Source organism: Mauremys mutica, chromosome 3 (genome assembly GCF_020497125.1).
Source record: "Mauremys mutica isolate MM-2020 ecotype Southern chromosome 3, ASM2049712v1, whole genome shotgun sequence".
NCBI classification, from domain to species: domain Eukaryota; kingdom Metazoa; phylum Chordata; order Testudines; family Geoemydidae; genus Mauremys; species Mauremys mutica.
Genome location: NC_059074.1, coordinates 55,125,634 through 55,152,927, shown reverse-complemented (window position 1 = coordinate 55,152,927; position 27,294 = coordinate 55,125,634). Strand labels below are relative to the sequence as shown.

Below are 27,294 nucleotides of genomic sequence, written 5' to 3'. Positions count from 1 at the left end.
TAGATGTTGATAGAGCTGGGGATATAGGCATAGGATGAGCTTGCGGTCTGGTAGAAGGAGTGCAAGGAGAAGCAGTGGCAGGAGCTGACCACGGGTACCAGTGAGGCCAGGGCATCGGGTAGGAAAAAAAATGGGTCCTGGCCACTGGGGGACAAAGTAGAGAAACTGAGGCTGATTCTTATGATGCCCCATGTCTTGGGTTATATATGGCTCGGGTGGGGGCGGGAAGACTATCAGTGAAAGTATCCAGGTCACGTGGGGAGAGCTGCTGTTCAAACAATGAGTGCTCCCTGTCCTGGAGCGGAGAGTCAGGCCTAGGGGACACAGAGATATCCTGCTAATGCAGGAATTGTTGCTGCTCCGTAGGCTGGTGTGCTGCAGAGCATGAAGTCTGAGCGGCAACCCAGAGTGATTTTAGTTTCACTTTGGCAGGAGCCGAGAGCTGTTTGTGAGAGCCTCGCAGAGGGTCTGAATCTGCTGGGGGTAGCAGGCAGGCTCGGTGCCGGAGGTGGAACTCGTTGGCACCGGGTCCATTGTCGGTGCCGGGGAAACTGGTGCCGAGGAGAGCTTCCCGCTGCAGAAAGTCGAGTCCCTGCTTTAGAGCCCCGTGAGAGTTGCTTGTAAAATGCAGGGGCGGTCAGAGTTGCCTGCTCTCGGCTCTGACAGCACTAAGGGTAAAGACTCTGCAGGAAATCAATTACCCTCTTGAGTGTCTCTGAGAGGAGACATTAGGGCTTCCTGCCTCTTCAGGTGAGAGGGTGAAGCTGGACTCCTGGTCGGTTCTGATCTGGCAGGGGAGCGTGAGGGAGCGGGTTTACTGCTCTGCTCCATAGGCAGCTGCAATGCTTCTTGCCTCTGCTCCAGAGAGGGTGAAGCCATGCTCCCGGTCGGTTCTGCCTTGGCAGGGGAGCGTGAGGGAGCGGGTTTGCCATTACCTGTCTCCAGAGGCGGCTGCAGGGATTTCTGCATGAGAAGCAGTTTCAGCGGCAGGTTCCTGTCAGGACGAGCCCGGGTTTTGAGGCTCATGCAGTGGACACACTTGGCAGGGACATGTGTCTCGCCAAGGCACTTCACACAGCACGAGTGCCCATTGGACATTCGCATAAAGTCCTGACAGGAAGCACATTCCTTGAATCCTGAAGCCCCTGGCATTATTGAATTAGTAATGCCAGGGGAGAGAGTCTCAGTGGGAGACAAACCTGAGGATTTTTTTTTTAACTAAGTTACTATTCTAAAGGAAGGGAAACAACTAGGATATTACTAACTAACTATTTCTATGTAATTGTTTCATTCAAAGACCAGGGAAGAGGATCAGCACTGCTCCGAGTCCCATCTTCGGCCGAGAGCGGTTGAGAAGGAACCGAGGAGGGTGCGGGACGCACGTGCTCAGGAAGATTCCAACGAGACGGGAGATACCAACTGAGTGCGTAAGTCCTGACCAGGCACTGCTACTGAAAATCTCCGATCAACGGCACCGGGACGCACCGTCACCTATAGTGGAGCAACCACAGGGACAGCACTCGAAGAAGAAGTTTAACTACATCCATTATAGAAACTTCTGAATTTTATTTATTTCCCCACGTTTCCCTAATATTATTCCATCTGCACAAACACCCCCACTCCCAATATTTTTCTCTGGATCTCATGTTAGGTCTACTATCCTTCAGTAAATGAGTTTCAGATAGACCATTCTTCAGAATACCACAGCAATTCTCCTTTATTCACTTAAAGAATCACTGATGAATAAAGGCATTCCCCTTTACTAACTTGCCCAGATCCTATATGGCCATGAAATGAGCGAACAAGACTTAAAATTATACCTTCAGTGCTGAGCGTGAGGATGTTTATAAACCAGTGACAATGCTGAGTGTGAGGATCTTTATAAACCAGTGGTTGATATTGTGTCATTGTTATGTTAATGTGTATGTCTAACATCTATTTTCTACCCATACCTCATATATTTAATACCCTTAAGTATCTGCAAAATGTAACTTTTTCATTTAAAAATCTCTCTTAGCTGGATGATAAAAATAGCAAGTAAGCCACCAAAACCAACTGTCTCCTCTTTTAATAAATGTGTACAGATTTTAATTAAATTTCATGCAAAATACTGCACCTATGTCTGAGATCTTCTAAATCAAGTTTCAGTTTGGAGTAAAACAGTATAGCCAAATTGTAAACCCAATGGAGAATGGAACTGACAAAACTTCAATCACTAGTTGTTAACACTGCACTACAGCATTATTTTAGGATATTTACATACGAAACAAATGCTTCTTTAACTTCCACATCTAATTGTATTGATGCCTGCAGAAAATTCAGTCCCCAGTTGTATGCCCTCTCATGGCTGAGCCCGGCACAGCAGCCCCTCTGTCTTTGTTGCCTCCAGAAGGCAGTAGCTCAGGCCACCCAATGGTGTATCCCTCCTTGTGATTCAGCCCTCTAGCCGAGTCATGTAGCCTCACCTCTCTTAGTCTCAACCCTTCTGGAGTAACACAAAGTCCAAATAAAATCCAGTAACCTTACACCAGATCTTCAGCCCCAATCTGGGCTCAGTAGTCCCTATTCCTTTATGGCCAAGGCTTATATCTCCCCACCTGGGGGAGGCTGTTAAGACAACCTATGCCTACTGTCTCCTCTGGTTCTAACCCAGGGACCAAGCCAGCGAAGATCTACTTCTTAAGATCCCTAACGGCTTCCCTGGGCTGCTCCTATGTTTGTCTGTTTGCACACATCTTTCACAAAACTGCACATTCTATTATTTTCTCCCTGGAGCTCTGTCTCCTCATATCTTCCTCCCACGCTGCTGAGGTGCTTTCCTAAGGTAGTTCTCAGCCTGTCTGTTGGCCAAGTCTCCCCCTCCCCTGCCTTTTATCCCAGCTTTTGCTAATTTTCCACTTAGTCACACCTGGAGAAGTAATTGATACACCTATTAATCACTTCTTAGCGGCTAGTGTGAGGTCTATACACCCCATCACAGCCATAGTTCTGAACAATTATTTAATGGAGCATCATAACTTTTCTATTACATGAACTAGCTTTTCTAATACCCATCTCTTTCTGCTCAAGTCCATGCTTCTAACATTCTTTATGATTCATTGTTCTGATCATTCTCTCTCTCTCTCACACACACACACTTTCTGAGCAGCAAGATCCTCTACTGATTAGCAGTGACCTGGGGTGGGTTTTGCCTTCCTCTGCAGGGTATGGGTATGGGTCACTTGCCAAGATCAACTGGGTATATCTCAATCACTTCCCTGCCATTGCAGGGGCTTCGGGTACTGGTACACCTCAGTCTCTCTGCCTCTGGCACATAATGGTCCAGTATCCTGTGGCCTATAATATTTTGGTCTAATTTTGGTTGCTGGGTTTAGCGTGTAGGTGTTGGTGGCCTGTGATATACAGGCGGTCAGACTAGATGATCTGGTGGTCCCTTCTGACCTTTAACTCTAAAGCCTGGTCTACACTACGCGTTTAAACCGAATTTAGCAGCATTAAACCGATTTAACCCTGCACCCGTCCACACAATGAGGCCCTTTATATCAATATAAAGGGCTCTTTAAACCGGTTTCTGTGCTCCTCCCCGACGAGAGGAGTACCGCTGAAATCGGTATTGCCATGTCGGATTAGGGTTAGTGTGGCCGCAAATCGACAGTATTGGCCTCCAGGCGGTATCCCACAGTGCACCACTGTGACCGCTCTGGAAAGCAATCTGAACTCGGATGCACTGGCCAGGTAGACAGGAAAAGCCCCGCGAACTTTTGAATTTCATTTCCTGTTTGCTGAGCATGGAGCTCTGATCAGCATGGGTAGCGATGCAGTCCCAAATCCAAAAAGAGCACCAACATGGACTGTACGGGAGATACTGGATCTGATCGCTGTACGGGGAGACAAATCTGTTCTATCAGAGCTCCGTTACAGAAGACGAAATGACAAAGCATTTGAAAAAATCTCCAGGCTATGATAGACAGAGGCCACAGCACAGTGCTGCGTGAGAAGCGTAACGGAAAGCCAAAGAATCAAATGGATGCTCATGGAGGGAGGGAGAGGGTACTGAGGACTCCAGCTATCCCACAGTCCCCGAAGTCTCCAGAAAGCATTTGCATTCTTGACTGGGCTCCAAATGCCTGAAGGGTCAAAAACATTTTCCCGGGTGTTTCAGGGTATATGTCGTCAATTTACACACTTCCCCCCACCCCGAAAGAAAAGGGAAAAAAAATTGTTTCTCGCCTTTTTTCAATGTCACCCTATGTCTACTGCATGCTGCTGGTAGACGGGGTGCTGCAGCGCTAAACCGCAGCATCCTCTCCCCTCCCCTCCCCGGTGGCAGACGGTACAGTGCAAAAGGACTGATAGCCGTCCTCGTCATCATCCTGTGAGTGCTCCTGGCTGGCCTCGGAGTGGTTGGCTGGGGGCACCTGGGTAAAAATAGGAATGACTCCTGGTCATTCCCAGCAGATGGTACAGAACAGCTGGTAACCGTCCTCATCATAGCAACTGGGGGCTGAGCTGCATCAGCCCCCCCCCCCTTCATGTCTAAAGAAAAGATTCTGTACTGCCTGGACTATCATAGCAGTGGGGGCTGGGCTCCTCTCCCCGCCCCCACCCTTTAATGTCCTGCCTGGACTATCATAGCAGCTGGAGGCTTCCTCCCCCTCATTTTCTCTCACTAAAAAGTCTGTGTTTCTTATTCCTGCATTCTTTATTACTTCATCACACAAATGGGGGGACACTGCCACGGTAGCCCAGCAGGGTTGTGGGAGGAGGGAAGCAATGGGTGGGGTTGTTGCAGGGACACCCCCTAGAATGGCACGCAGCTCATCATTTCTGCGGGATCTCTGGGGCTCTGACACGGAGCGGCTGTGCTCTCTGCTTCTCTAGTAGACTTGCCCCATATTCTAGGCTGGACTAACTCTATTTTTAGACAAAACATAGGAAGGGAATGACCCAGGGAGTCATTTCCATTTTTGCCTATGCGCCCCCGGCTGACCTCAGCGAGGCCAGCCACGAGCACCCATGATAGCAGCAGATGGTACAGAACGACTGATAACTGTCATCTCATCGCCAATTTACAATGGCAGACGGTGCAATATGACTGGTAACCGTCTCTGCTATCTTGCAAGGGCAAATGAATGCTGCTGTGCAGCAGTGCAGTACCGCGTCTGTCAGCAGCAACCAGTACACATACGGTGACAGTGACAAAAGGCAAAACGGGCTCCATGATTGCCATGCTATGTCGTCTGCCAGGGCAATCCAGGGGAAAAGGGCGCAAAATGATTGTCTGCCATTGCTTTCCTGGAGGAAGGATTGAGTGACGACATTTACCCAGAATCACCTGCGACACTGTTTTTGCATTGGGATTTCAACCCAGAATTCCAATGGGCAGGGGAGACTGCGGGAACTATGGGATAGCTACGAGATAGCTACCCACAGTGCAATGCTCCGGAAATCGAGGCTAGCCTTGGTACATGGACGCACACCGCCGAATTAATGTGCTTAGTGTGGCCGCGTGCACTCGACTTTATACAATTTGTTTTACAAAACTGGCTTATGTAAAATCGGAATAATCCCGTAGTGTAGACATACCCTAAGATTCCATTACACTAAATACAAGCCCCCAGTCCTCATCTTCATGTGCCTTCACAATTGAACTCCTCTTTATTCTTTCATATTAATCTTAAGGGGTCACTCCAACTGCTCTGAAAATGATGCCAGCCTCCAATGCCCATCTGTCCACTTCTCACACAAGTATATTTGCAGAATATCTTCATATACTCAAAATATATGGGATAAGGAAAATTTATTTTTAACATGAAATCATGTTCAGAAAAAGACCACGAGCTGTTAAACACCCATTTCTCCAGCAGAACATCCAGTCATATCCAGAAACCAGAAAATTGCTGCAAGAATGACTCCATTTTTATCCAGGTGGATCTACTGTGATGCATTAGTCAAGTGTAAATCAATAAACCCGTTTGAGGTATTAACTTTTCTTTATCTAATAAAAGATATGCTTTCAGAATCCTGAAACTCTGTCTTAAATGCCACAAAAAAAAACCTCTTAGAGAAGGTCCACAGAGTAAAAGGACAATAAAGACAATAGGTGCCACTCTAACTGATTAATTCTATACAGTTCTTAGCCCTTGAGAACAGACTAGAGATAGATCTATAAAACTGAATTGATTTGAAAAGTCATTGTAGATGTTAGGTGAAGACAGTATATGAAACCACCTCTGAGGCAAGGAGGGAAAGAAGAATTGGATATTTAATTAGTGGGTGAAGAAAGAAATAAGAAGGGGAGAGGAAATTGCAAAATTCACTATAAGATTAGACTACTCAAATATGGTAAAGTACCCGAAGTTTCAGCTGTTTGTATTTATCATAAGATTGCAACCTATATTAAAAAGAGCTGGGTACTATCCAGTATGTTCAAAAGTCTTTTATATCTCGCATCATGCAAAAAAAATAGAAAATTAATTATCAAAGGATGCAAAAGTCTATCTAAATTCTGAAAACATAATAGGAGAGAGAGATGCTGAGGGCAAAACATTTTGTTTTTTCAAAATGATCCTTCTCTCTGGTAAACTGACCATGCTCATTCCTAAAGGGAAATGTTAACAAAAGTCTAATTAGCTAATATTGCAGTGTTCATAATTTCCCTTAATTTTTGTTGCCTTCCCAGATAACTTCATACTAAACATCTATAGTTTGGCTTCCTGCATTTATAATGCTATACTACTAATAATGAATGAATTGTTCTAATACTGCTTTTCTGTATTGAACACTTTTTTAATATAGAGTGGTTGAATGTCATATTTTAGGACCTGATTCTGAAAACACACATATAAGTAACTTTATTTATATGAAGAATCCCACTGATTTCAATGAGATTACTCATGTGTGTAAAGATCCTCATGTCTGTAAGTGCTTGCAAGACCCGGGTCTTGGCCTCATTTGAAGAAAAAAGTCTTTAAATGCTAGCTAATGGCATGCTTGGATTTCCCACACATACAGCTTAAAATTGCATATAGCTAAGAGCCAAGGCAGAATTGTGCATGCCTGTACTGCACTAGCAGATGTGCTTATTTTACTCTTCCTTCCTCTAGATCCTCCATCCCTGTCAGTATCGATGTGAGAAAACTGCAAGTATGATGGCCATCATCTTGGCCAATGCCTTGGATTAACCTCATAAGCTTCAGAGGTAAAAGCACAAGTCTTTTGCATTTGTTCCAGAGAACCAGGTTCACAAGAATAGAACTGCAAAGACTCACATCCCCTGGGCACATAGGGAGATGCAGAAGACACACTGACCAACAGGTTACTCAAGTGAAATACATAACAACTGACTGAAATATGAATTTTGGTAAGTGACACCAAAATTTACAGATTATCATAGTTTTGAAGTACAAATGTATTAAAAAAGAGGTCTTCTCATTGCCTGAATCCCATGATTCCCCCTGTCATAAATATAAAGGGAAGGGTAAAAACCTTTATGTATGCAGTAATATAAAATCCCTCTTGGCCAGAGGTACAGAATCACTTACCTGTAAGGGGTTAATCAGTTCAATTAAACCAGTTGGCACCTGACCAGAAGGACCAACGGGGAAAGAAGATACTTTCAAATCTGGTGGGGAGGGTTTGTTTGTGCTCTCTTTGTGTGTGACCTCTTGGGACAAAGAGAGAGACCAAGCAGGAAAAACACATCTCCTAAAAAGATCCTGAAATGATGCATCTAAAATTACAGAAATTGTAAGTAATAGCAAGGAAATGTATTAGATTATCTTTTGCTTGTGAATTTTCCCTATGCTAAGAGGTAATTTTATTTCTGCTTTGTAACTGGGAAGCAGAATCAGAGGAGAATCCTCTGGGTTTTAAATCTTTTTATTTACCCTGTAATGTTATCTTCCATCCTGATTTTGCAGGTGTGAATTTTTTATTTTATTTTTTAAATAAAATTCTTCTTTTAAGAGCCTGATTGATTTTCAGTGTCCTAAAAACCAGGCATTTGGTCTGTACTCACTTTGTTAATCTATTGCTTGATTTATTATTTTCAAGCTCCCTACCCCCAGGAAAGAGGATGAAGGGACTTGGGGAGAGATCGGCTCCAAGTGGCCCCTCCCTGAATGTTTAAATCACCTGATGGTGGCAGTAATACCATCCAAGGACAAGGAAAGGAATTTGTGGCTTGAGGAAGTTTTTAACATAAGCTGGTGGAATATAAATGTAGGGGGTCTTTCATGCGGGTTCCCACATCTGTACCCCAGAGTTCAGAGTAGGGAGGGAACCCTGATACCCCCACATAAATCAGCAGCAGGATTAGAACCCCCCTAGAGCATCACATCCCTAGCTTACTTACTATTTGATGTAAAGGAGTAATTGTTAGCTGTTTTGTAAACCAGTCACTGGAGGAGGCCTAGCCCACTTTCACAGAGGTTAATACAACTATTTATTAGTCAGCTGTAGAATAGTGGTGATCAGGAACCCTGGATTCTATCCCAGGCTGTGGGGGAGGAGTGTGGTTAATTATGTTTAAAGACAGGATAACCAAAACTGGTTTAGTCACTTCGAAGGCAGTGAAGAGCAGTGGGGATGACTAACTGCTAACTAATTTAAAAAATGGAGTGGAAGAGTTTTTCAGCAGCTCTTCCCTGACTGCTTTCTAGGTTGGAGCTAATAGCCTTAGTCAATAAATACTTTATACAGCCATTAGAAGAAGTGAGATTTGAACTCCTAATCTACTTTTTCACACTTTAGAGAACTTTCTTGGGAGCCATAGACAGTAGTTAGTGACAGAGTTTTTCTCACTTCTCTCCCTTCACCCCTCCATGAGGCATTCTCACAGCAGCAGATTTGTTGTCAAATTAATCAGATTTAGCTTATTTCACAAATTTTCAGCCTTTCAGTTATAAAATGTTCTATAGACAATCACTATCCTTGGGTAACCAATAGTTGAGCAATCAGCACATCAAGAGCAGTAACGTGAATAAAGAATAAATCCCAGAGTGGTTTAGATTTTTGGGGGGAAAATATAGAGAGGACAATTGAATGAAAAATTACCAAATAGGGTGATTTTTAAAACTCTTATTATCCTCGCTGTATGAACTCAATCTTCATCAAACCACCATGAAAAATTCAAATAGTGCTCAAAGTTTATATCCGATATTTTGTTTTTCTGCCATATCAAAGATTTTTACAATAAGTTTAAAGCTCTCATTAAACTGAGCACTGCTGACTCAACTTAACTCTCAAGTGTCTTTTGTAATTAACTGAAAATGGCCCACTTCTAAGCTTCTACTGTATACATTTAGAAGACAGTTAAAGAAATAGCTATGGTATCATTTATGCAATTTGCTTTGCAATGTTCTGCACTGTCCACTAACATGAACATTAAAGAAAACCTACTAGCATGAATATCTCTGTTTAAATTATGTACCACCTTCTCAAGAACAAAAAAGGGGACACTGGGGGAAAACATAACAGGAGTTAAAGAGTACCTATCTGTTGGAAGAGAGGAAGATATACCAGGTAGCAATCAGTTACAAAATGGCTACTTCAGGGCTGCAGCAGCTTTGTTTTGCCAAATGTATATGGTTGGATCCAGAAAGGAATGCTGAGAAAGAAGTTCTTGTAAGAGGGCAGCCTGGACACGTTTAATAGGAAATATGAAGTCGTGTGCTCCTGACAGAGGGACTGTGCACTGTACATCATGTCTGCCTTATAAGACTCCAGCTGGTAGAGGTAGCCAAAGTAGGAATTGCTGCACTGATGGGGGACAGGGCCGGCTGCACGTCCATGTCTTCCGACAGGGACTAAGGGACCCGCCGCTGAATGCATGTTCCTTGGCCCCAGGGCTGGCTTTAGGACATGCGGGGCCCAATTCGAAAGAGCTGCCGCCGAAATGCCGCCGAAGACAGCGGCAGGGATTGAGCTGCCGCCGAAGATAGCAGAGGCAATTCAGCAACCGATTGAGCTGCCGCCGCTGTTTCCAGTGGCACTTCGGTGGAGGGTGCGGAGCACCTCTTCTGGATGCTGCGGGGCCCTCTTATGCGCAGGTCCCGATTCCCAGGAATCGTGGGACTCACCCTAAAGCGGGCCCTGCTTGGCCCATGCCACTTCCTGCCATTGGTCTGGAGCGGTGAAACGCAACCAGTGGGAGCCGTGATCAGCCAAACCTGAGGATGACGCAGGTAAACAAACTGGCCCAGCCCATCAGGGTGCTTAACCTGGCAAGCCGTGTGCCAGAGGTTGCCAACCCCTGCTCTAAGGGGTTCTAGACAGGCAAACACAAGCAGCGGGGGTTGTCCTGTTTTCAAGTGCAGACAATGACTTTTTGACTTTAACCATAAAGACAGAGGAAAAAACTCTCTTTCTACTGAGAAGGCAAGAAGACAGCCCAGCCTGGCTGTAATATGTTGAAGGATTTTGGGTGAGCTTTTTTGCTTTATAGGGCATGACAATAACTTATTAATTTTATTTAGGCTCTAGAAAGCGTGTTATGATTTTATTTGCTAGGTAACCATTTGTTGCCATTCATTTGAGAAAGTAACAGATTTTTTAGACAAGGGAAATGCGGTGGATCTAATATATCTTGATTTCAGTAAGGCGTTTGATACGGTACCGCATGAGGAATTACTGGTTAAATTGGAAAAGATGGAGATCGAAATGAAAATCCAGAGGTGGATAAGGAGCTGGTTAAAGGGGAGACTGCAGAGGGTCGTATTGAAGGGTGATCTGTCGGGTTGGAGGGGGGTTACCAGTGAAGTTCCTCAAGGTTCGGTTTCGGGTCCGATTTTATTCAATCTATTTATCGCTGACCTCGGAACCAAAAGTAGGAGTGGGCTGATAAAGTTTGCGGATGACACAAAGTTGGGAGGTATTGCCAATTCGGAAAAGGATCGGGATATCCTCCAAGGAGATTTGGATGACCTTGTAAACTGGAGTATTAGTAACAGGATGAAATACAATAGTGAAAAGTGTAAGGTTATGCATTTAGGGATGACTAACAAGAATTTTAGTTATAAGCTGGGGACGCACCAGTTGGAAGTAACGGAGGAGGAGAAGGACCTAGGAGTCCTGGTTGATCGTAGGATGACTATGAGTAGGCAATGTGATGTGGCCGCTAAAAAAGCTAATGCGGTCTTGGGATGCATTAGGCGAGGTATTTCTAGTAGAGATAAGGAGGTGCTAGTCCCGTTATATAAGGCGTTGGTGAGACCTCATTTGGAGTACTGTGTGCAGTTTTGGTCTCCCATGTTTAAGAAGGATGAATTCAAACTGGAACGGGTACAAAGAAGGGCCACTAGAATGATCCGAGAAATGGAAAGCCTGTCGTATGAAAGGAGACTTGAGGAGCTCGGTTTGTTTTCCTTAACCAAAAGAAGGATAAGAGGAGATATGATTGCACTCTTTAAATATATCAGAGGGATAAATACCAGGGAAGGAGAGGAATTATTTCAGCTCAGTGCTAATGTGGACACGAGGACAAACGGATATAAATTGTCAGTCAGGAAATTTAGGCTTGAAATTAGACGAAGGTTTCTAACCATCAGAGGAGTGCAATTCTGGAACAGCCTACCGAGGGAAACAGTGGGGGTGAAGGACCTCCATGACTTTAAGATTAAGCTAGATAAGTTTATGGAGGGGATGGTATGATAGGATAACGGGTTTAGTCAATAGGTCAATAACATGCCACAATGGTAATTAGTACAAAGGGTCAATGATAGGATATTGTTAGCCTTTTTCCAGAGGGTCTGGCTGGAGAGTCTTGCCCGCATGCTCAGGGTTCAGCTGATCGCCATATTTGGGGTCGGGAAGGAATTTTCCTCCAGGTTAGATTGGCAGTGGCCCTGGAGGTTTTTCGCCTTCCTCCGAAGCATGGGGCAGGGGTCGCTTGCTGGTGGATTATCTGCTACTAGAAGTCTTTAAATCATGATTTGGAGCATTCAACAGCAGAGTCAAGGGAGAGAATTATTTCAGGAGTGGGTGGATCGGCTTATGTGGCCTGCATCTTGCAGGAGGTCAGACTAGAAGATCATAATGGTCCCTTCTGATCTTGAATTCTATGATTCTATGATTCTACTGGCTTCTTCTCAAATCTCTGTTCTTTGTTAAATACATTTTCTCTTGTTTCTACTATAAACAAATCTAAGTGGTGAGCATTAAGCAGAGCTGTATTCCAAGGTGTAACTGGTAAACCGTGGTGTACTGTTCCTTGGGAAATAGAAGAGCAGGGGATACACTGACTTCCCAGTGGAACAGAGGCTAGACACACCAGGGAGATGCTTGGAGGGCTTTGAGGTTGGAGTGTGCCTACCACTAACCTGCAGAGGGACAGTGGAACCTGTGTCCTGGAAGCCAAATCTAGGCTGCTAGGGAAGAGACTGAAATCCAGGACCTCTATGGTGGCATTTTCAGAAATGCTCCCAGTTCCACGCGCAGGGCCAGGTAGGCAGGCAGAGCTTCAGAGTCTCAATGCGTGGATGAGACGATGGTGTAGAGAGGAGGGGTTCACGTTCATTAGGAACTGGGGAAACTTCTGGGATGGGAGGACCCTATACAGGAGAGATGGGCTCCACCTAAACCAAAGTGGAACCAGACTGCTGGCGCTAAACATTAAAAAGGTTGTAGAGCAGTTTTTAAAGTAGGAGATGGGGGAAAGCCGACTGCTGCAGAGGAGCATGTGGATCGGACACAGACTTCTCTTAGGGGAGAGTCTGATGATAGAGAATCTCCAGGTTATAGTCAGGAGCAGAGGAATGAGAAGTATAATGTAAGGGCCGGATCAGATGATAAACAGTCACATAAAAAAGAATCTGGCACATCAGAAAAAGGTAGGCTAATAAACAGGGACAAGTTTTTAAAGTGCTTGTACACAAATGCCAGAAGTCTAAATAATAAGATGGGTGAACTAGAGTGTCTTGTGATAAAGGAGGATATAGATATAATAGGCATCACAGAAACCTGGTGGACTGAGAGCAATCAATGGGACACAATCATTCCGGGGTACAAAATATATCGGAAGGACAGAACAGGCCGTGCAGGGGGAGGAGTGGCACTATATGTTAAAGAAAGTGTAGATTCAAATGAAGTAAAAATCTTAAGCGAATCCACAGGTTCCATAGAGTCTCTATGGATAGAAATTTCATGCTCTAGTAAAAATATAACAGTAGGGATCTATTATCGACCACCTGACCAGGACAGTAATAGTGATGATGAAATGCTAAGGGAAATTAGAGAGGCTATCAAAATTAAGAACCCAATAATAGTAGGGGATTTCAATTATCCCCATATTGACTGGGAACATTTCACTTCAGGACGAAATGCAGAGATAAAATTTCTCGATACTTTAAATGACTGCTTCATGGAGCAGCTGGTACTGGAACCCACAAGGGGAGAGGCGACTCTAGATTTAATCCTGAGTGGAGCGCAGGAGCTGGTCCAAGGGGTAACTATAGCAGGACCGCTTGGAAATAGTGACCATAATACAATAGCATTCAACATCTCTGTGATGGGAAGAACATCTCAACTGCCCAACACTGTGGCCTTTAATTTCAAAAGGGGGAACTATACAAAAATGAGGGGGTTAGTTAGACAAAAGTTAAAAGGTACAGTGACTAAAGTGAAATCCCTGCAAGTTGCGTGGGCCCTTTTTAAAGACACCATAATAGAGGCCCAACTTCAATGTATACCCCAAATTAAGAAAAACAGTAAAAGAACTAAAAAAGAGCCACCGTGGCTTAACAACCATGTAAAAGAAGCAGTGAGAGATAAAAAGACTTCCTTTAAAAAGTGGAAGTCAAATCCTAGTGAGGCAAATAGAAAGGAGCACAAACACTGCCAACTTAAGTGCAAGAGTGTAATAAGAAAAGCCAAAGAGGAGTTTGAAGAACGGCTAGCCAAAAACTCCAAAGGTAATAACAAAATGTTTTTTAAGTACATCAGAAGCAGGAAGCCTGCTAAGCAACCAGTGGGGCCCCTTGATGATCAAAATTCAAAAGGAGCGCTTAAAGATGATAAAGTCATTGCGGAGAAACTAAATGGATTCTTTGCTTCAGTCTTCACGGCTGAGGATGTTAGGGAGATTCCCAAACCTGAGCTGGCTTTTGTAGGTGACAAATCTGAGGAACTGTCACAGATTGAAGTGTCACTAGAGGAGGTTTTGGAATTAATTGATAAACTCAACATTAACAAGTCATCGGGACCAGATGGCATTCACCCAAGAGTTCTGAAAGAACTCAAATGTGAAGTTGCGGAACTATTAACTAAGGTTTGTAACCTGTCCTTTAAATCGGCTTCGGTACCCAATGACTGGAAGTTAGCTAATGTAACGCCAATATTAAAAAGAGCTCTAGGGGTGATCCCGGCAATTACAGACCGGTAAGTCTAACGTCGGTACCGGGCAAATTAGTTGAAACAATAGTAAAGAATAAAATTGTCAGACACACAGAAAAACAAACTCTTGAGCAACAGTCAACATGGTTTCTGTAAAGGGAAATCGTGTCTTACTAATCTATTAGAGTTCTTTGAAGGGGTCAACAAACATGTGGACAAGGGGGATCCGGTGGACATAGTGTACTTAGATTTCCAGAAAGCCTTTGACAAGGTCCCTCACCAAAGGCTCTTACGTAAATTAAGCTGTCATGGGATAAAAGGAAAGGTCCTTTCATGGATTGAGAACTGGTTAATGGACAGGGAACAAAGGGTAGGAATTAATGGTAAATTCTCAGAATGGAGAGGGGTAACTAGTGGTGTTCCCCAAGGGTCAGTCCTAGGACCAATCCTATTCAATTTATTCATAAATGATCTGGAGAAAGGGGTAAACAGTGAGGTGGCAAAGTTTGCAGATGATACTAAACTACTCAAGATAGTTAAGACCAAGGCAGATTGTGAAGAACTTCAAAAAGATCTCACAAAACTAAGTGATTGGGCAACAAAATGGCAAATGAAATTTAATGTGGATAAATGTAAAGTTATGCACATTGGAAAAAATAACCCCAACTATACATACAACATGATGGGGGCTAATTTAGCTACAACGAGTCAGGAGAAAGATCTTGGAGTTATCGTGGATAGTTCTCTGAAGATGTCCACGCAGTGTGCAGAGGCGGTCAAAAAAGCAAACAGGATGTTAGGAATCATTAAAAAGGGGATAGAGAATAAGACTGAGAATATATTATTGCCCTTATATAAATCCATGGTACGCCCACATCTCGAATACTGTGTACAGATGTGGTCTCCTCACCTCAAAAAAGATATTCTAGCACTAGAAAAGGTTCAGAAAAGAGCAACTAAAATGATTAGGGGTTTAGAGAGGGTCCCATATGAGGAAAGATTAAAGAGGCTAGGACTCTTCAGTTTGGAAAAGAGAAGACTAAGGGGGGACATGATAGAGGTATATAAAATCATGAGTGATGTTGAGAAAGTGGATAAGGAAAAGTTATTTACTTATTCCCATAATACAAGAACTAGGGGTCACCAAATGAAATTAATAGGCAGCAGGTTTAAAACAAATAAAAGGAAGTTCTTCTTCACGCAGCGCACAGTCAACTTGTGGAACTCCTTACCTGAGGAGGTTGTGAAGGCTAGGACTATAACAATGTTTAAAAGGGGACTGGATAAATTCATGGTGGCTAAGTCCATAAATGGCTATTAGCCAGGATGGGTAAGAATGGTGTCCCTAGCCTCTGTTCGTCAGAGGATGGAGATGGATGGCAGGAGAGAGATCACTTGATCATTGCCTGTTAGGTTCACTCCCTCTGGGGCACCTGGCATTGGCCACTGTCGGTAGACAGATACTGGGCTAGATGGACCTTTGGTCTGACCCGGTACGGCCTTTCTTACGTTCTTATGTGTGGACTGCGAAAAGAGTGCTTGTGCCCATGGCTAGTGCTGTTAGGGAGGTGACCCCTGTCAGGCAGAGAAACATCCTTGGGTACCCTCAGGAAGCATCACACTCCTTTCCCTCTGCTTATAAGTCCATTTATCTTATTCCTTTCTAGCTAAGCCCACCTCTACAAAAGATGGAAAAACCTGGAGCTAATGTGCCATTTGCTGCCATCACATTGTTCATTCCACTTGTGAATTATGTCCCTTTCCCAACACTCTGTCTGCTGGTCTGTTCAGATAGTCCGATCCCTAAAGAGCTTACAATCTAGTACTCTGTGCTAGAGTAGTGTCTAGCACAGTGGGACCCCCTTTCTGTCTGGTACATAGGCACTACTGTAATAAACATGAATAATTATGTCCTTATTCAGGCAAAATTCCTGCTGACAGTAGATGGAATTTGTCTTAAGAACTGTAATATTGGCCTCAAAATAAAGAACTAACACCCACATTATATATTGTTTATTATAAATTGTTTTCATTAATTCTAATGAAGTTTAGCCCATCAGAAAATTGTGTTATAAATAAAGTTCATGTGAAATTAATATCGCCTCAAATAGATTAACAAAACTGAATACAAGCCTGAAAAATCCTATTTTCTTCCCCCATGGAACTTAACTAGAAACAAAAGGGGTTCAGACACTGTAATATTTATAAATCAATTATGCATAATTTGTAAACTTGTACTATATCTCATATACAACTTTGCCTGTCTTACAGAATGTTTTATATTTCTTGTTAACAGAGAATGCAAATGAAGCTCAAAGGAATTCTACAGTGACCTTTGTTTTATTACAATTACTGCATATTTATAGACGAACAGCTAAACTTCAGTTTGAAATTTCAGAGCCACAACAACTTTGAGTTTGAATCCTTTGATAAAGCCCATAACGTGATTGAATAAACTTAATAAAATTAATTCCTCAAGAAGAAAGAGCTTCTCAGAATAAGATATTGAAATGTGTATATTGAAATGTTAAATAGAGCTGCCAATGTATTTTTACAAATTATAAATTAAACAAAACTGCAATACTGATATATGTCAAGATGGGATAATTTTTTTTTAAATAACTCAGTAGAGAATTAATTCAGATTCCATTACTGGTCTGAGATGTGAACATGAATGTATTGTAGGAGAGGCAGTGTTATCTAGTGGGTAGGTTGCTGGATTAGGAGCTAGAAGACCTGAGTTTTATTCATGCCTATCCCACTGTGTAACTGGGCACCTTTGTCTACCTTTTCTATTGAGACTGCAAACTCTTTGGGGTAGGGACTGTCTCTTATAATGTGGATCCTAGTCCCAGTTGCACAACTGAAATACAAATAAGTACATTTTTAAAAAAAGATTTGACTCAAGCAAAAAATTAAAGGTTCTAGCTTCTGAGGCAGACTATAGAAGCCAGTTTTTGGGAGGCTCTGGTGGTGTGGTTGCCAGACTTATACTGTATTGTTTTAGTAGGCCCACCAAATCCACTTTACAGTTAATTAGCTTATTGAAAGACTAAAATATTCAGTTATTGTACAACAATATAGACCTGATTCTGCTTCCATTGAAGTGAAAGGCAGAAATTCCATTGACTCCAACAGGAGGACTGAGCCTGAAGAAGCTACTTGCTGCCCATCATCTTCACATGAGCACTGCCAAATAAGACACAAAATTGAATCTCTGCCACCACAGACTTGGTATTCAGATTTATATATCACTAGTAAATATTCATTAATAATACTGCAGAGTATATCTATCAATTCAGGCTTTTCCTGTGATAATGGATGATGAGTGAAGGGTTATTCTGTTTCAAGGGTGTGAGGAAATTCTTTCAAGGGCTGACCCAAAGTCCACTGAAGTCAGTGGCTGTGCAAAAGTGTGAGTGCATTTTTATATGCAAACTTTAAACAAACAAACAAACAACAAACAAGTAGTAAGGTTTTATAAGCTGCTAAAATAAAAGAATGGAAATGATCAATATATTAGACTAAAATACAATCATTAGAAATAACAGCATGTAATCCTTGACAACAAAATTAGGTATTACTAATTAAAAGATATTGTGATCAGTACGTGTTTCTTTCACAAAGCTATCGTTTACTTCAAAGAATATCTGAAATCAAACATTCAAGGTTCTGATTGTGAGAGGTGCAAGCATAACTTAAACATCCACTGAAATCATAAGGAGTTGAGTTGCTTATAACCACCTAATGAAATAACTCATAGTAGGCAGCCTGATCCAAAGTCTACTGAAGTCAACAGGAACTTCTTAATTGACTTGTGGGCTTTGGACCAGACCAAGTGAGCAGAAAAATGCAATTGTCATTAATTTTTGAAGAAAATAACCTGGATGTTCATTTTATCAAGAATCAGTCTCACGTATAAAAATTTCACTTCTTTCTTTGTATTTTATATTCTTGGTGAGATCAAGCTATTTGTAAACAACATGCCAGTTTTGTTTTTTTAAGAATATCTTGTATCAAATTTTTATTTAATTCTTCTAGTAACCATCCATGTAAAGCTGAAAAGTGTAGTGTTCCACTTATGCTTATCTTCCCATCACAACTTGCATTCTAAGGTCATGGATGAAAGAACTACTATACACACACACTCACTCTTTTCCTATAAAAGCTTTTTAAGTAGTTCTTTGTACTGACTCAATGCTTTGGAAGATAGAATTAGTTATTTTAGTTCCTTCTAAATGTCGATCTAGACTGGAATACTAGTTGCACATTAAATATTGCATATCCCAATATAAATATACTAGGCTCCATTCTGCCTTTTTGGTCCTGAATGGGCATATTTCCCCTCCTCTACACCTTTCGTATACTATAACTTTACATTTTAATTCTTTGATGAAGCCATATTATATAATACAGCATTATTGCTATATGGTAGCAATCTTGTGTTGGCCTTGGGACAGGTTTGACAGTGCTGCATTTCATTTATTTCTCAAATATGAAAACAAAAAATGTTGTCATACACGGAAGTGTATAAATGTATAAATATTCTATGTAAACTTTACAAGTAATTTGCACACTTACTTTCTACCATGGAATAGTGCATCAAATGTGTGAATTTAAGGAGAAGTGTGGTACAGTAAGTCTTCCCTTTCTGATGCTCTTGGTATCTTTATGTCTGAAATCAGAAAAGAGCCTGCCACTGATGTGTTCAGATGCCAGTGCATATGCTATTGGAATTTGTGACAAAGTGACTAACACTACATTTCCTGTGTATTCAGAAATCCCATTGAAATCATTTCACAGTGGATGAGCAAGTAATGCAAAATCAGGCCAAAGGGCAGCCCTGGACTGCCAATTGCCAAGACCCAATTAATCTGAATTTCTCATCCTCTCCCCCTTAACTAGAATTACTATGAAGAAGAGGAGTAAATGCCTATAGTTGTTCTATGGCGGTAGAGTACTGAAGAAAATTGTTTGTAATGAGACAAGAATGTGGAATAAGATTGCAAACTTTAGTATTATAAAACACAAAATAATGTAATATTTCCTTGTAGTAACCATAATGAGTATAATCCTGAGCCTGTCACCCTCACTCATGCAAATTATTCCTGCTGAATTTATGGAGGTGCTTACTCATGTATGAAACAATTGTAGAAGAGGGTCCTATTTATGTTGACTAAAAACTGCATGAGAAAACTTGTATATATAACATACAAGATCAAGAGAAGAAACCCTATTGGGTCATTTAGTTCAGTCCCCTTCCAGTGCAGCAATTATCCATACAGTATATGTGCTAGTGCTTTGTCCAGTCTAAATAGCAGTAGTGCTACTTCTCAAAAGTAGTACTAAAGAAAAGCCTGATTGTACATTACATACATTCAAGTACAATGGATTTGCATCTTAACAAAAATGTGACCCATTTTCACGTTGCTAGGATCAGTGACACGAGAAATGATCTATGTATTGCAGTCAAGTATCAGGGGGCAGCCGTGTTAGTCTGTATCCACAAAAACAACAAGAAGTCCAGTGGCATCTTAAAGGCTAAGATTTATTTGGGCATAGACTTTCATGGGTAAAAGAACCCACTTCTTCAGATGCATGGACGGTATCTGCATGTCCATGCATCTGAAGAATTGGGGTTTTTACCCACAAAAGTTTATGGCCAAATAAAGCTTAGCCTTTAAGATGCCACTGGACTTCTTGTTTTTTTTATGTATTGCAGAAGTACTAGTTATACTACATGTTTCCAGAAGTATATTGTTTGAAAGATAATAGGTACAGCTTCCTTGTTTGAGCTAATTCCTCCTATTGCTGAACATCTCCCCCCCCCCCCTTGGACAAACAACTACCCATCGTGTGGTTCTCAGGTAAAATACATCAAGCTGTAGGAGGGGAAAATTCTGGCTTTAATCTCTTTTAGTCATTTAGCACTTTCAAAATAGTGAAAAACTTCAGAGGTGAAAACAGTTGCATTCTTTTCTAGGTGCTTCTAAACAGAGGATACAATATGGAGGTTAGGTCCATCAATAGCTATTAGCCAGGATGAGCAGGGATGCAAAACCATGCTCTGAGGGTCCGTAGCCTCTGTTTGCCAGAAGCTGGGCATGGACAACAGATGATGGATCACTCAATGATTGCCTGTTCTGTTCATTCTCTCTGAAGTACTTAGCACTGGCCATTGTTGGAAGATAAGATATGGGCTAGATGGATCATTGGTCTGACCCAGTATGACTGTTCTTTTATTCTAAATTGTAGTCATAAAGAACTGTTTGGCTTATCACCTCATATGGTCAGGCCCAACAGAGGAGAATCTGAAGAACTTGAGAGTATTTATCACACTGAAGAAGGCTGTCAGCCCTCCACAAAATCTGTCCTAAAAAGTCATCATTGAAGTATTTTAGTACTATTATAAACCTCTGAAGAATGCTTTGAGACAAGAGACAATGCTATGAGAAATGATTCCAATGGAAATGAGGAGCCTCAATATCTTTGAAGATCAAGGCCTCGAAGCCCAATCCCGCAAGGCCCTGACCTCATCCCAAGAAATGCTGAGTAACCTCAACTCCCACTAAAGTTCCAAGTTACACTAACAAAACTACTGTTGACAACTGTAGTGGTAAGATAGTACCAACAGTGTTTCCCTTTCCTTGTCTGGGTTGTTCAACATAAATATTTTTTAACACTTCTGATCTAACCTGAATCAGCTCACCCACAGAAACATACTTGGCATCTTATGTGTAGACGTTTTCAGATACAAGTGGCAAAATTCATAATGTTCATGCAAAGAATAATTTACATTTTGAATCTTAAATTGATGTCACACACAACCTATCAATCACAATTTTACATACAAAATATTTAAGTGACATAGATTTAACTCAGTGGCAAGTCATTGGTACAACTTTTGTGTATGGTTTATATGTAGAAAACACAGAACTATAATACCTCTCATGTAGATGTATCCACAGGAAAAGCTGGTAAACAAATACTTTAACCTGAATGCAAAATAAGCAGTCTACTGCTATTAAAAGTTACCTCAAAGCCTTAATTTTGTAGTTGATAAAATACATTACAGCTTTAAGATAACAGTCCAATGAATCAAATCCAATTGTACAAAAGTAATGAAATTATATAAAAAAACCTATATTATTCTGTTAAATATCCCAACAACATAAAGTAAACAAGCTGCCACCTACACTGGGAAAAAAATAAGAATATTTCTCTTTCTACAAAACATTTAGGGAGTTTCCCCTTTAATAATGAAGTTTAACCTACTAATATAATGATCCTGAAATGACATACATAGGGTAAGAATTAAAATAAAATATAATTGAAAGACATTTTGAAGCATGTTCTAGATATTCATATTCCAAGATGCAGAAATAAAACTTAGTCGTCCCTAGCTTTGTCTCTTCAGTCCACTAAGCACAGTTTGACAAACATCTTTGTTGAGTATGTTACACATACATTCCTCTGAAGTTCAGCATATTTTGAAAAACCCCGGACAGATTTTGCAAACATGATTTTGATATCTCTATGCTTGAATTTCTCACCCCTTCTATCCCATAAAATGAAGCAATCAATGGATTATAAAAATATGGTACGGGAAGCTCCATCTCACAATTAAAATTTCATTATGTGCAAAATGCAGCCGCTGAAGAATGATACCACAAATGCTCTTCTTGCGTGACCCCTTCAGTCAGGTTATTACTTCTGTCTAGAAAACCTGGATTTTCGCAGGTGGAAAGCCAAGGCTGGGGGCCATGCTAGTTATTTGAGTAGCCTCAAATATGTTTGCCCATTGACATTTAAAGTTGACTTGTTCAGGTCCATTAAAACGTGGGCAACCTTAACACCAGGACTGCTATACTTAGGTCCTTCTCTTTGGCCCGGCATTTTTATTGCATTCAGTCTCTTATTTCTCTCCGTCGGAAAAACAGCAAACCTATCTTTGCAGTCTCTAATACAACTGCTATTGTTCGTTTAGAAAACATGCTGGGAGCCCCATTACAGTCCCTCTAAATCCTAGCGCTATCTTCATGCATCCCTCACTATCCTGACAAGCAAATTCTCAGTAAATCACCCCCACTGCGCAGGCAGCAACTTTGCCTGCCAGCTGCTGCCTTTGGAGAAGCTCAGTGGGCAAACTGGACGCGGGGGGCTTGTATAGTTGCTCGCAGGAGTGGGTTAAAGCCCGCAACGCTCCCAACAATTAGCGCCTGGAAACCTTAATAGGTTCCCCAGACTCCGCGCAGAGAGAAGCCGAGATACTTTCTGCGGCTTAATTGTCTTAATAGTCAGCTTCTAACATCACATTGTTGGGGAAGTTTCTGATTCTAAGGGACACTAATTAGCTTTAAATGATGCTAAATACCATCCCTACCGTTGCAAGGGCTTCTCTGGGACTTTTACAAGAGACAAGCATTCCGGTAATTTAAAATCACTTTGTTTTCTTCTCCGAGCTGTTAACCGTTTGGAGAAACACTGACCCGCAGGACAACCAGGGGAGAACCTCCCCCTCCCCCCCGACCACCTCCCCCCGTTTCTTCAAAGTGCCTTTGGCAGTGCACAACTGAAGCAAGTAGTTCAGCTTTTCTTCTCCCACACCGCTCAGGCTTGGCTACCCTTAAAGAAAATCCTCTCTTAACAACGTGTCAATGTTACATTCCTCCACAAAGGCAACTTCTATTAGAGGGGCTGGAAGCTTGGCTCCTAGACAGGGAGCTTTGTGGCCATGCAGAAACCAGGGAGAGAGGAAACATTTCCTGCATTAAAATGCAATAGCTTGGCTCAGTGATTCATGCCTGTACAGGGGGCAAATTCAAACCCTCTCAAATAGCTGCCCTCGAGCTCCAATTCCCAGCCAGGCGGCGGCTTTTCTCCTTATCTCTAGAGATTTCTCTGTTTTGCATTTCTCATTTGATAACTGTATTTTGACCTCACGTGTATCGCTTTCCCTGCAGCTTCCAAACCACAGCGTGCCTCTAGGATCTTCTTTAATAAATCAGCTTGCCCTTGCTCCGTACACCAAACATTGATAGGACCAGAACACCAGGTATTAAGAAAGACGAAAAAGGAACTTAGACCCTAATTATTATAATTGGGTGGCTGCTCTGATGACCGGATCCACAGCTTCCGGGCCTTCCACGCCCTCCCGCTTTTCCAAACTCAGGTGATTAAGATATCAGCCGCGTGTTATTAGCACACGTGCAAAGCCATCATCTCCCCTGGAGCTGGGCCGCCCACGTGCGTCTCTCTACTGACCAAGGGAGCACGTGGGTGACATTGCACGATGCAATATGTCTCCCCGAGCCACAAATTGAGGCAGGATTTGCTATTCACTTGGTACTTGTGCTGCGCAGTTTTGAGGTCTGACCCTTATTGTCGTTTAGGGTTCTGGTACTTAAGTTGGGTTGCTCGCATGCCTTTGGAAATCTCTTCCTTGCAAAGTCAAAGAGTAGCATGAAAGAGAATAAGATTTTATTGCTGGGTGGTTGCAATAAAAGAGGGAGAACTGGCTCACAACGTGTCCGCATTATTGTAAGTGAGAGCTGAGAACAGCGACAGCTTAAATCCCCATTAAAGTATAAATTATCTTTTAGTAGGAATCAGAATTGTATGCTGGAGATGAGATTAAATTTAAAATAACATCCTCCTTCCTGTAAGTGGTTGGAGGATGTATCTGCAGTTCCCCCTAGCCCTTTCATGGGAGCGGGCTGGAGGTTAGCAGACCCCACAACTAGTGTGGAGTGCAAGTCAGATACAGATACGTGTTTAACTATCAACGAGAGGCAAGAGCAGAACCCTAGATAGTGATTTGAGATTGAAATAGACCTTTGAGACCCCATTAGAAACACCTACCTTCTTTTGGCGGCCGTTTAGCTTCTTTGCTAAGGTTGCAGACCTGGGTAGTTTGCAGCTCCTGGGTCAGACACCCCTCCGTCTGCTCATTAAGGGGCAGCACCACATTGCTGAGCAACACCAGGGACTGGTCGTCTATTCCCAATTCTCCCAAATGCTGAGGGCAGGTACATTTTGTATACATGATCCCACAGGACTCAGTTCTCCCGTTCTCGGATTTCAGGCAGTTCTCTAGCCAAGTGCATAATACATGGCAACCAAACTGGCTCGGGCTCACCTTATTCAACACCAAAAACTCAAAGAAGGATTTTTGGTCTTCTTCCTTTTTGTGTAATCCTGGGAAATCGATGGGATAGACCCGGCGTATCTGAATAAAATTCTTATCATATTGCAGAAATACAAAAGCATTCTTGGAATCGCAGAGCTGCATTATAGAATGGTTATTTTTTAAAAGATCCTTTATTTTTTCATGGGAAAAATGATCAAACTGATAAGCCAAAAGAGAAAAGTTGGAGCAGCTGAAGTCCTTTTTGGAAAATTTCAGGTAAATACTATATTTGGTCGGATCTGGATTTTCCAGCGTCCAAGTGCAGTTTGTAAAGTTTTTAGGAAACATTTCACTTAGAGAATACGATCCATAAATGACCCCCTTCACCAGCGTGGAACACCAGAAGTCTTGGGCAGCATTAAATCCAAACATAACCAGTAGATAGGTGGAAAATATATAAATCAGCAAATTACGAACAGCCTTCATCCTATGTCATTTGGCCTGTAGAAAATGAAATGAAACAAAAATGCAAGTAGAGTTCTTCACGCATTGAAAATCAAACTCCTTCCAATATTCCAGCCAGCTGTTTTCAAGATTCCAGTTAGAACCCTCTTCAAAAAGAAGGGCAAGTAATTTTTATTTTTTAACACAAGGAAATTGTTTGATGCTGTGTGAACAGCGCCATCACGTGGCCATCACAACAGTCAAATTCCCTAAATTCAAATTAAAAAAATAACATTTATTAGATTATTAAGTGGAATGCCCTCCGTTGTCTAGCATGTATTTGGCGTGATCTGGAACTATTAAATTTAGATAAAAGTCAGAGACTTTCATCTGGTGGACCAGAAGAAGGACTATGTATATATTTATTTATTTAATTTTATTTTTTTAGAAGTCAATCAACAGCCTGGGCACCGTTTATATATATGCACAGAATTTCACTAGACCAGATCAGAAAAGCTGGTAACAGCTGTTGTTACATATTATTTTTTCTATTAAGTCTGAGAAGTAATTGTGATGAATTACAGTCATAATTTAAAAATGCACAAATTATTATTTGCTACAGATGGAACATTATCTCCCATATGTCTACATGCCTCTGCAGTGGCCACCTGGTATACAAAGGTCTCTGTAAAAAGAAAATCCGGAGAGGAAACACTGAGATTAATATGTGTTAATAAAATCTCGAAACTGTTATCCGGGAAAGAAATATAGATGGTTAGATAAATGGAAATTGTGGTTGCCTGACACCGCCATTGAGACCAATAATTTTAAAGATAATCATTTCAATGTGATATAACCTCTTGGAGTAGATAACGTTGATAAGTATATTAGTATTTATAACCAAAGGAGCTGTATAGAGAGCAATGCTATAGCAGGACCTGTATAACTGGACCGAACTGAGCCTCTAAGTTGCCCTTTATTAAGAATGTTTTGTACATTATCTACTGTATTTTGCATATATGCGCTTGAATGATGAAAGACAGATTACATTTTCTCTGCTAGTATCTCCAACTAAAGCTTTTATTGGCCCCCTCCGCGGAAACAGCCTTGACATCTTCTGTTCTCTAACAGTGGCCTAGGATAATAAAGTGAACCTTTGGTTATATTTACCTCTGTTATCCAAAAAATAAAACTTGAATGTTTTCAGCTTTAACCTTTGAGAAGTTGCTTATCTCTTATCAATGAGTGTCTTTTCGCTTTCTGTTTACAAGTGTGAGCAGACAAAAGTGATGCCAAGTTAATTAAAAAACTCTTTAGATGGCAGCCTCTTCCACTGTTGCTCTGTAAACAGAGACAGACATACAGACACATACACAGTTACTGAGTTTTAACGTGTGTCTTTGCCTAGCTTTCATCTCCCCACCCCCAATGGCAAGGCATCTTTCGTCCCCCATTGCATAACACAGAACAAATCGGCGGATTAAATTCCCTGTAAGAGATTTTTGTATTTCCCAGATTATAATTCAAACTCTAAATCTTGAGATGGGCAAAGCAGCACGAACTCTAACCCTCTTTATAGCTGCGGTTTAAAACAAAATCGGAGCTGCCGCCGGATCTATCCAAACTATTGGATTTTCCCTTTTTCGAACGTGCATCTCACTGAGTAACAAATTCATCCTTCTGGAAATAAGGTCGAGAGAGCGGTTAACGTTTTTTAAAATAGAAATGAATAGGCAGTTCTGGAAATAATTTCCTCTCTACAAAATTTGCTGTAGCACTTTGCAGGCAATGCAGCCCTGCGCAGTATTATTTAGGATGGTGTAGGCGTTGAAAGCCAATGTGACAATAAGTGTCTAAATTAGGAATTCTACCCATGAAAAAGGATTAATATTATAATCTGGAGACCAAAGAGGGTTTTTTTCTTAATTATTTTAAAATAAAAGCCCCTGACTTTTCCTCCTGTGCAATATTTGCACTAGAAAAATAAAGACGTCCGCAGTGCTAGGCTGTTTTCCATGAGGAAACCAAGTCTAATAGCCATCATTTTAGTTACGTTTGTTCATGCAAACCTATTGGAACAAAATACTGCTTTAAATTATCGCTCTCTGCATGAATAGGCAGGATTTCATTTTGCTTAGAATAGTGCTAAATACAAAAGTGAGGCTGCTCAGGGAAAGCATCAGGCACTCAGATTAAACGATCTTTCTTTTCGGGGGGGGGGGGGGGTGTTAAAGAACGGCCACCAAGGTTTAAGGTTGCCCATTTTGGAAGAAATCTCTTCTGCTGAAAAGCAAACAGGCGTTTAGTTTGGATAATCCCCAACTGATTTTCTAGGTGACACTGTAGTTTGGTCGAACATAGACGGCGCCATCACTCCACTTATTTTTTCC

The 27,294-nt window shown here is 41.7% G+C and overlaps 1 protein-coding gene across 1 annotated transcript in view; it reads right to left on the bottom strand.

Moving 5' to 3' along the window:
• The window catches only part of ADGRB3 (adhesion G protein-coupled receptor B3), a 646,981-nt gene that overhangs the window by 618,908 nt on the left and 779 nt on the right, over positions 1-27,294 (bottom strand). Inside the window, exons 2-3 of the mRNA XM_045011262.1 lie at positions 26,075-26,245; positions 24,193-24,961 (exon numbers count right to left, since the gene is read on the bottom strand). Coding sequence (XP_044867197.1) covers positions 24,193-24,946 — 754 coding nt within the window. The 5' untranslated portion in view covers positions 24,947-24,961; positions 26,075-26,245. The remainder of the gene's footprint in view (positions 1-24,192; positions 24,962-26,074; positions 26,246-27,294) is intronic.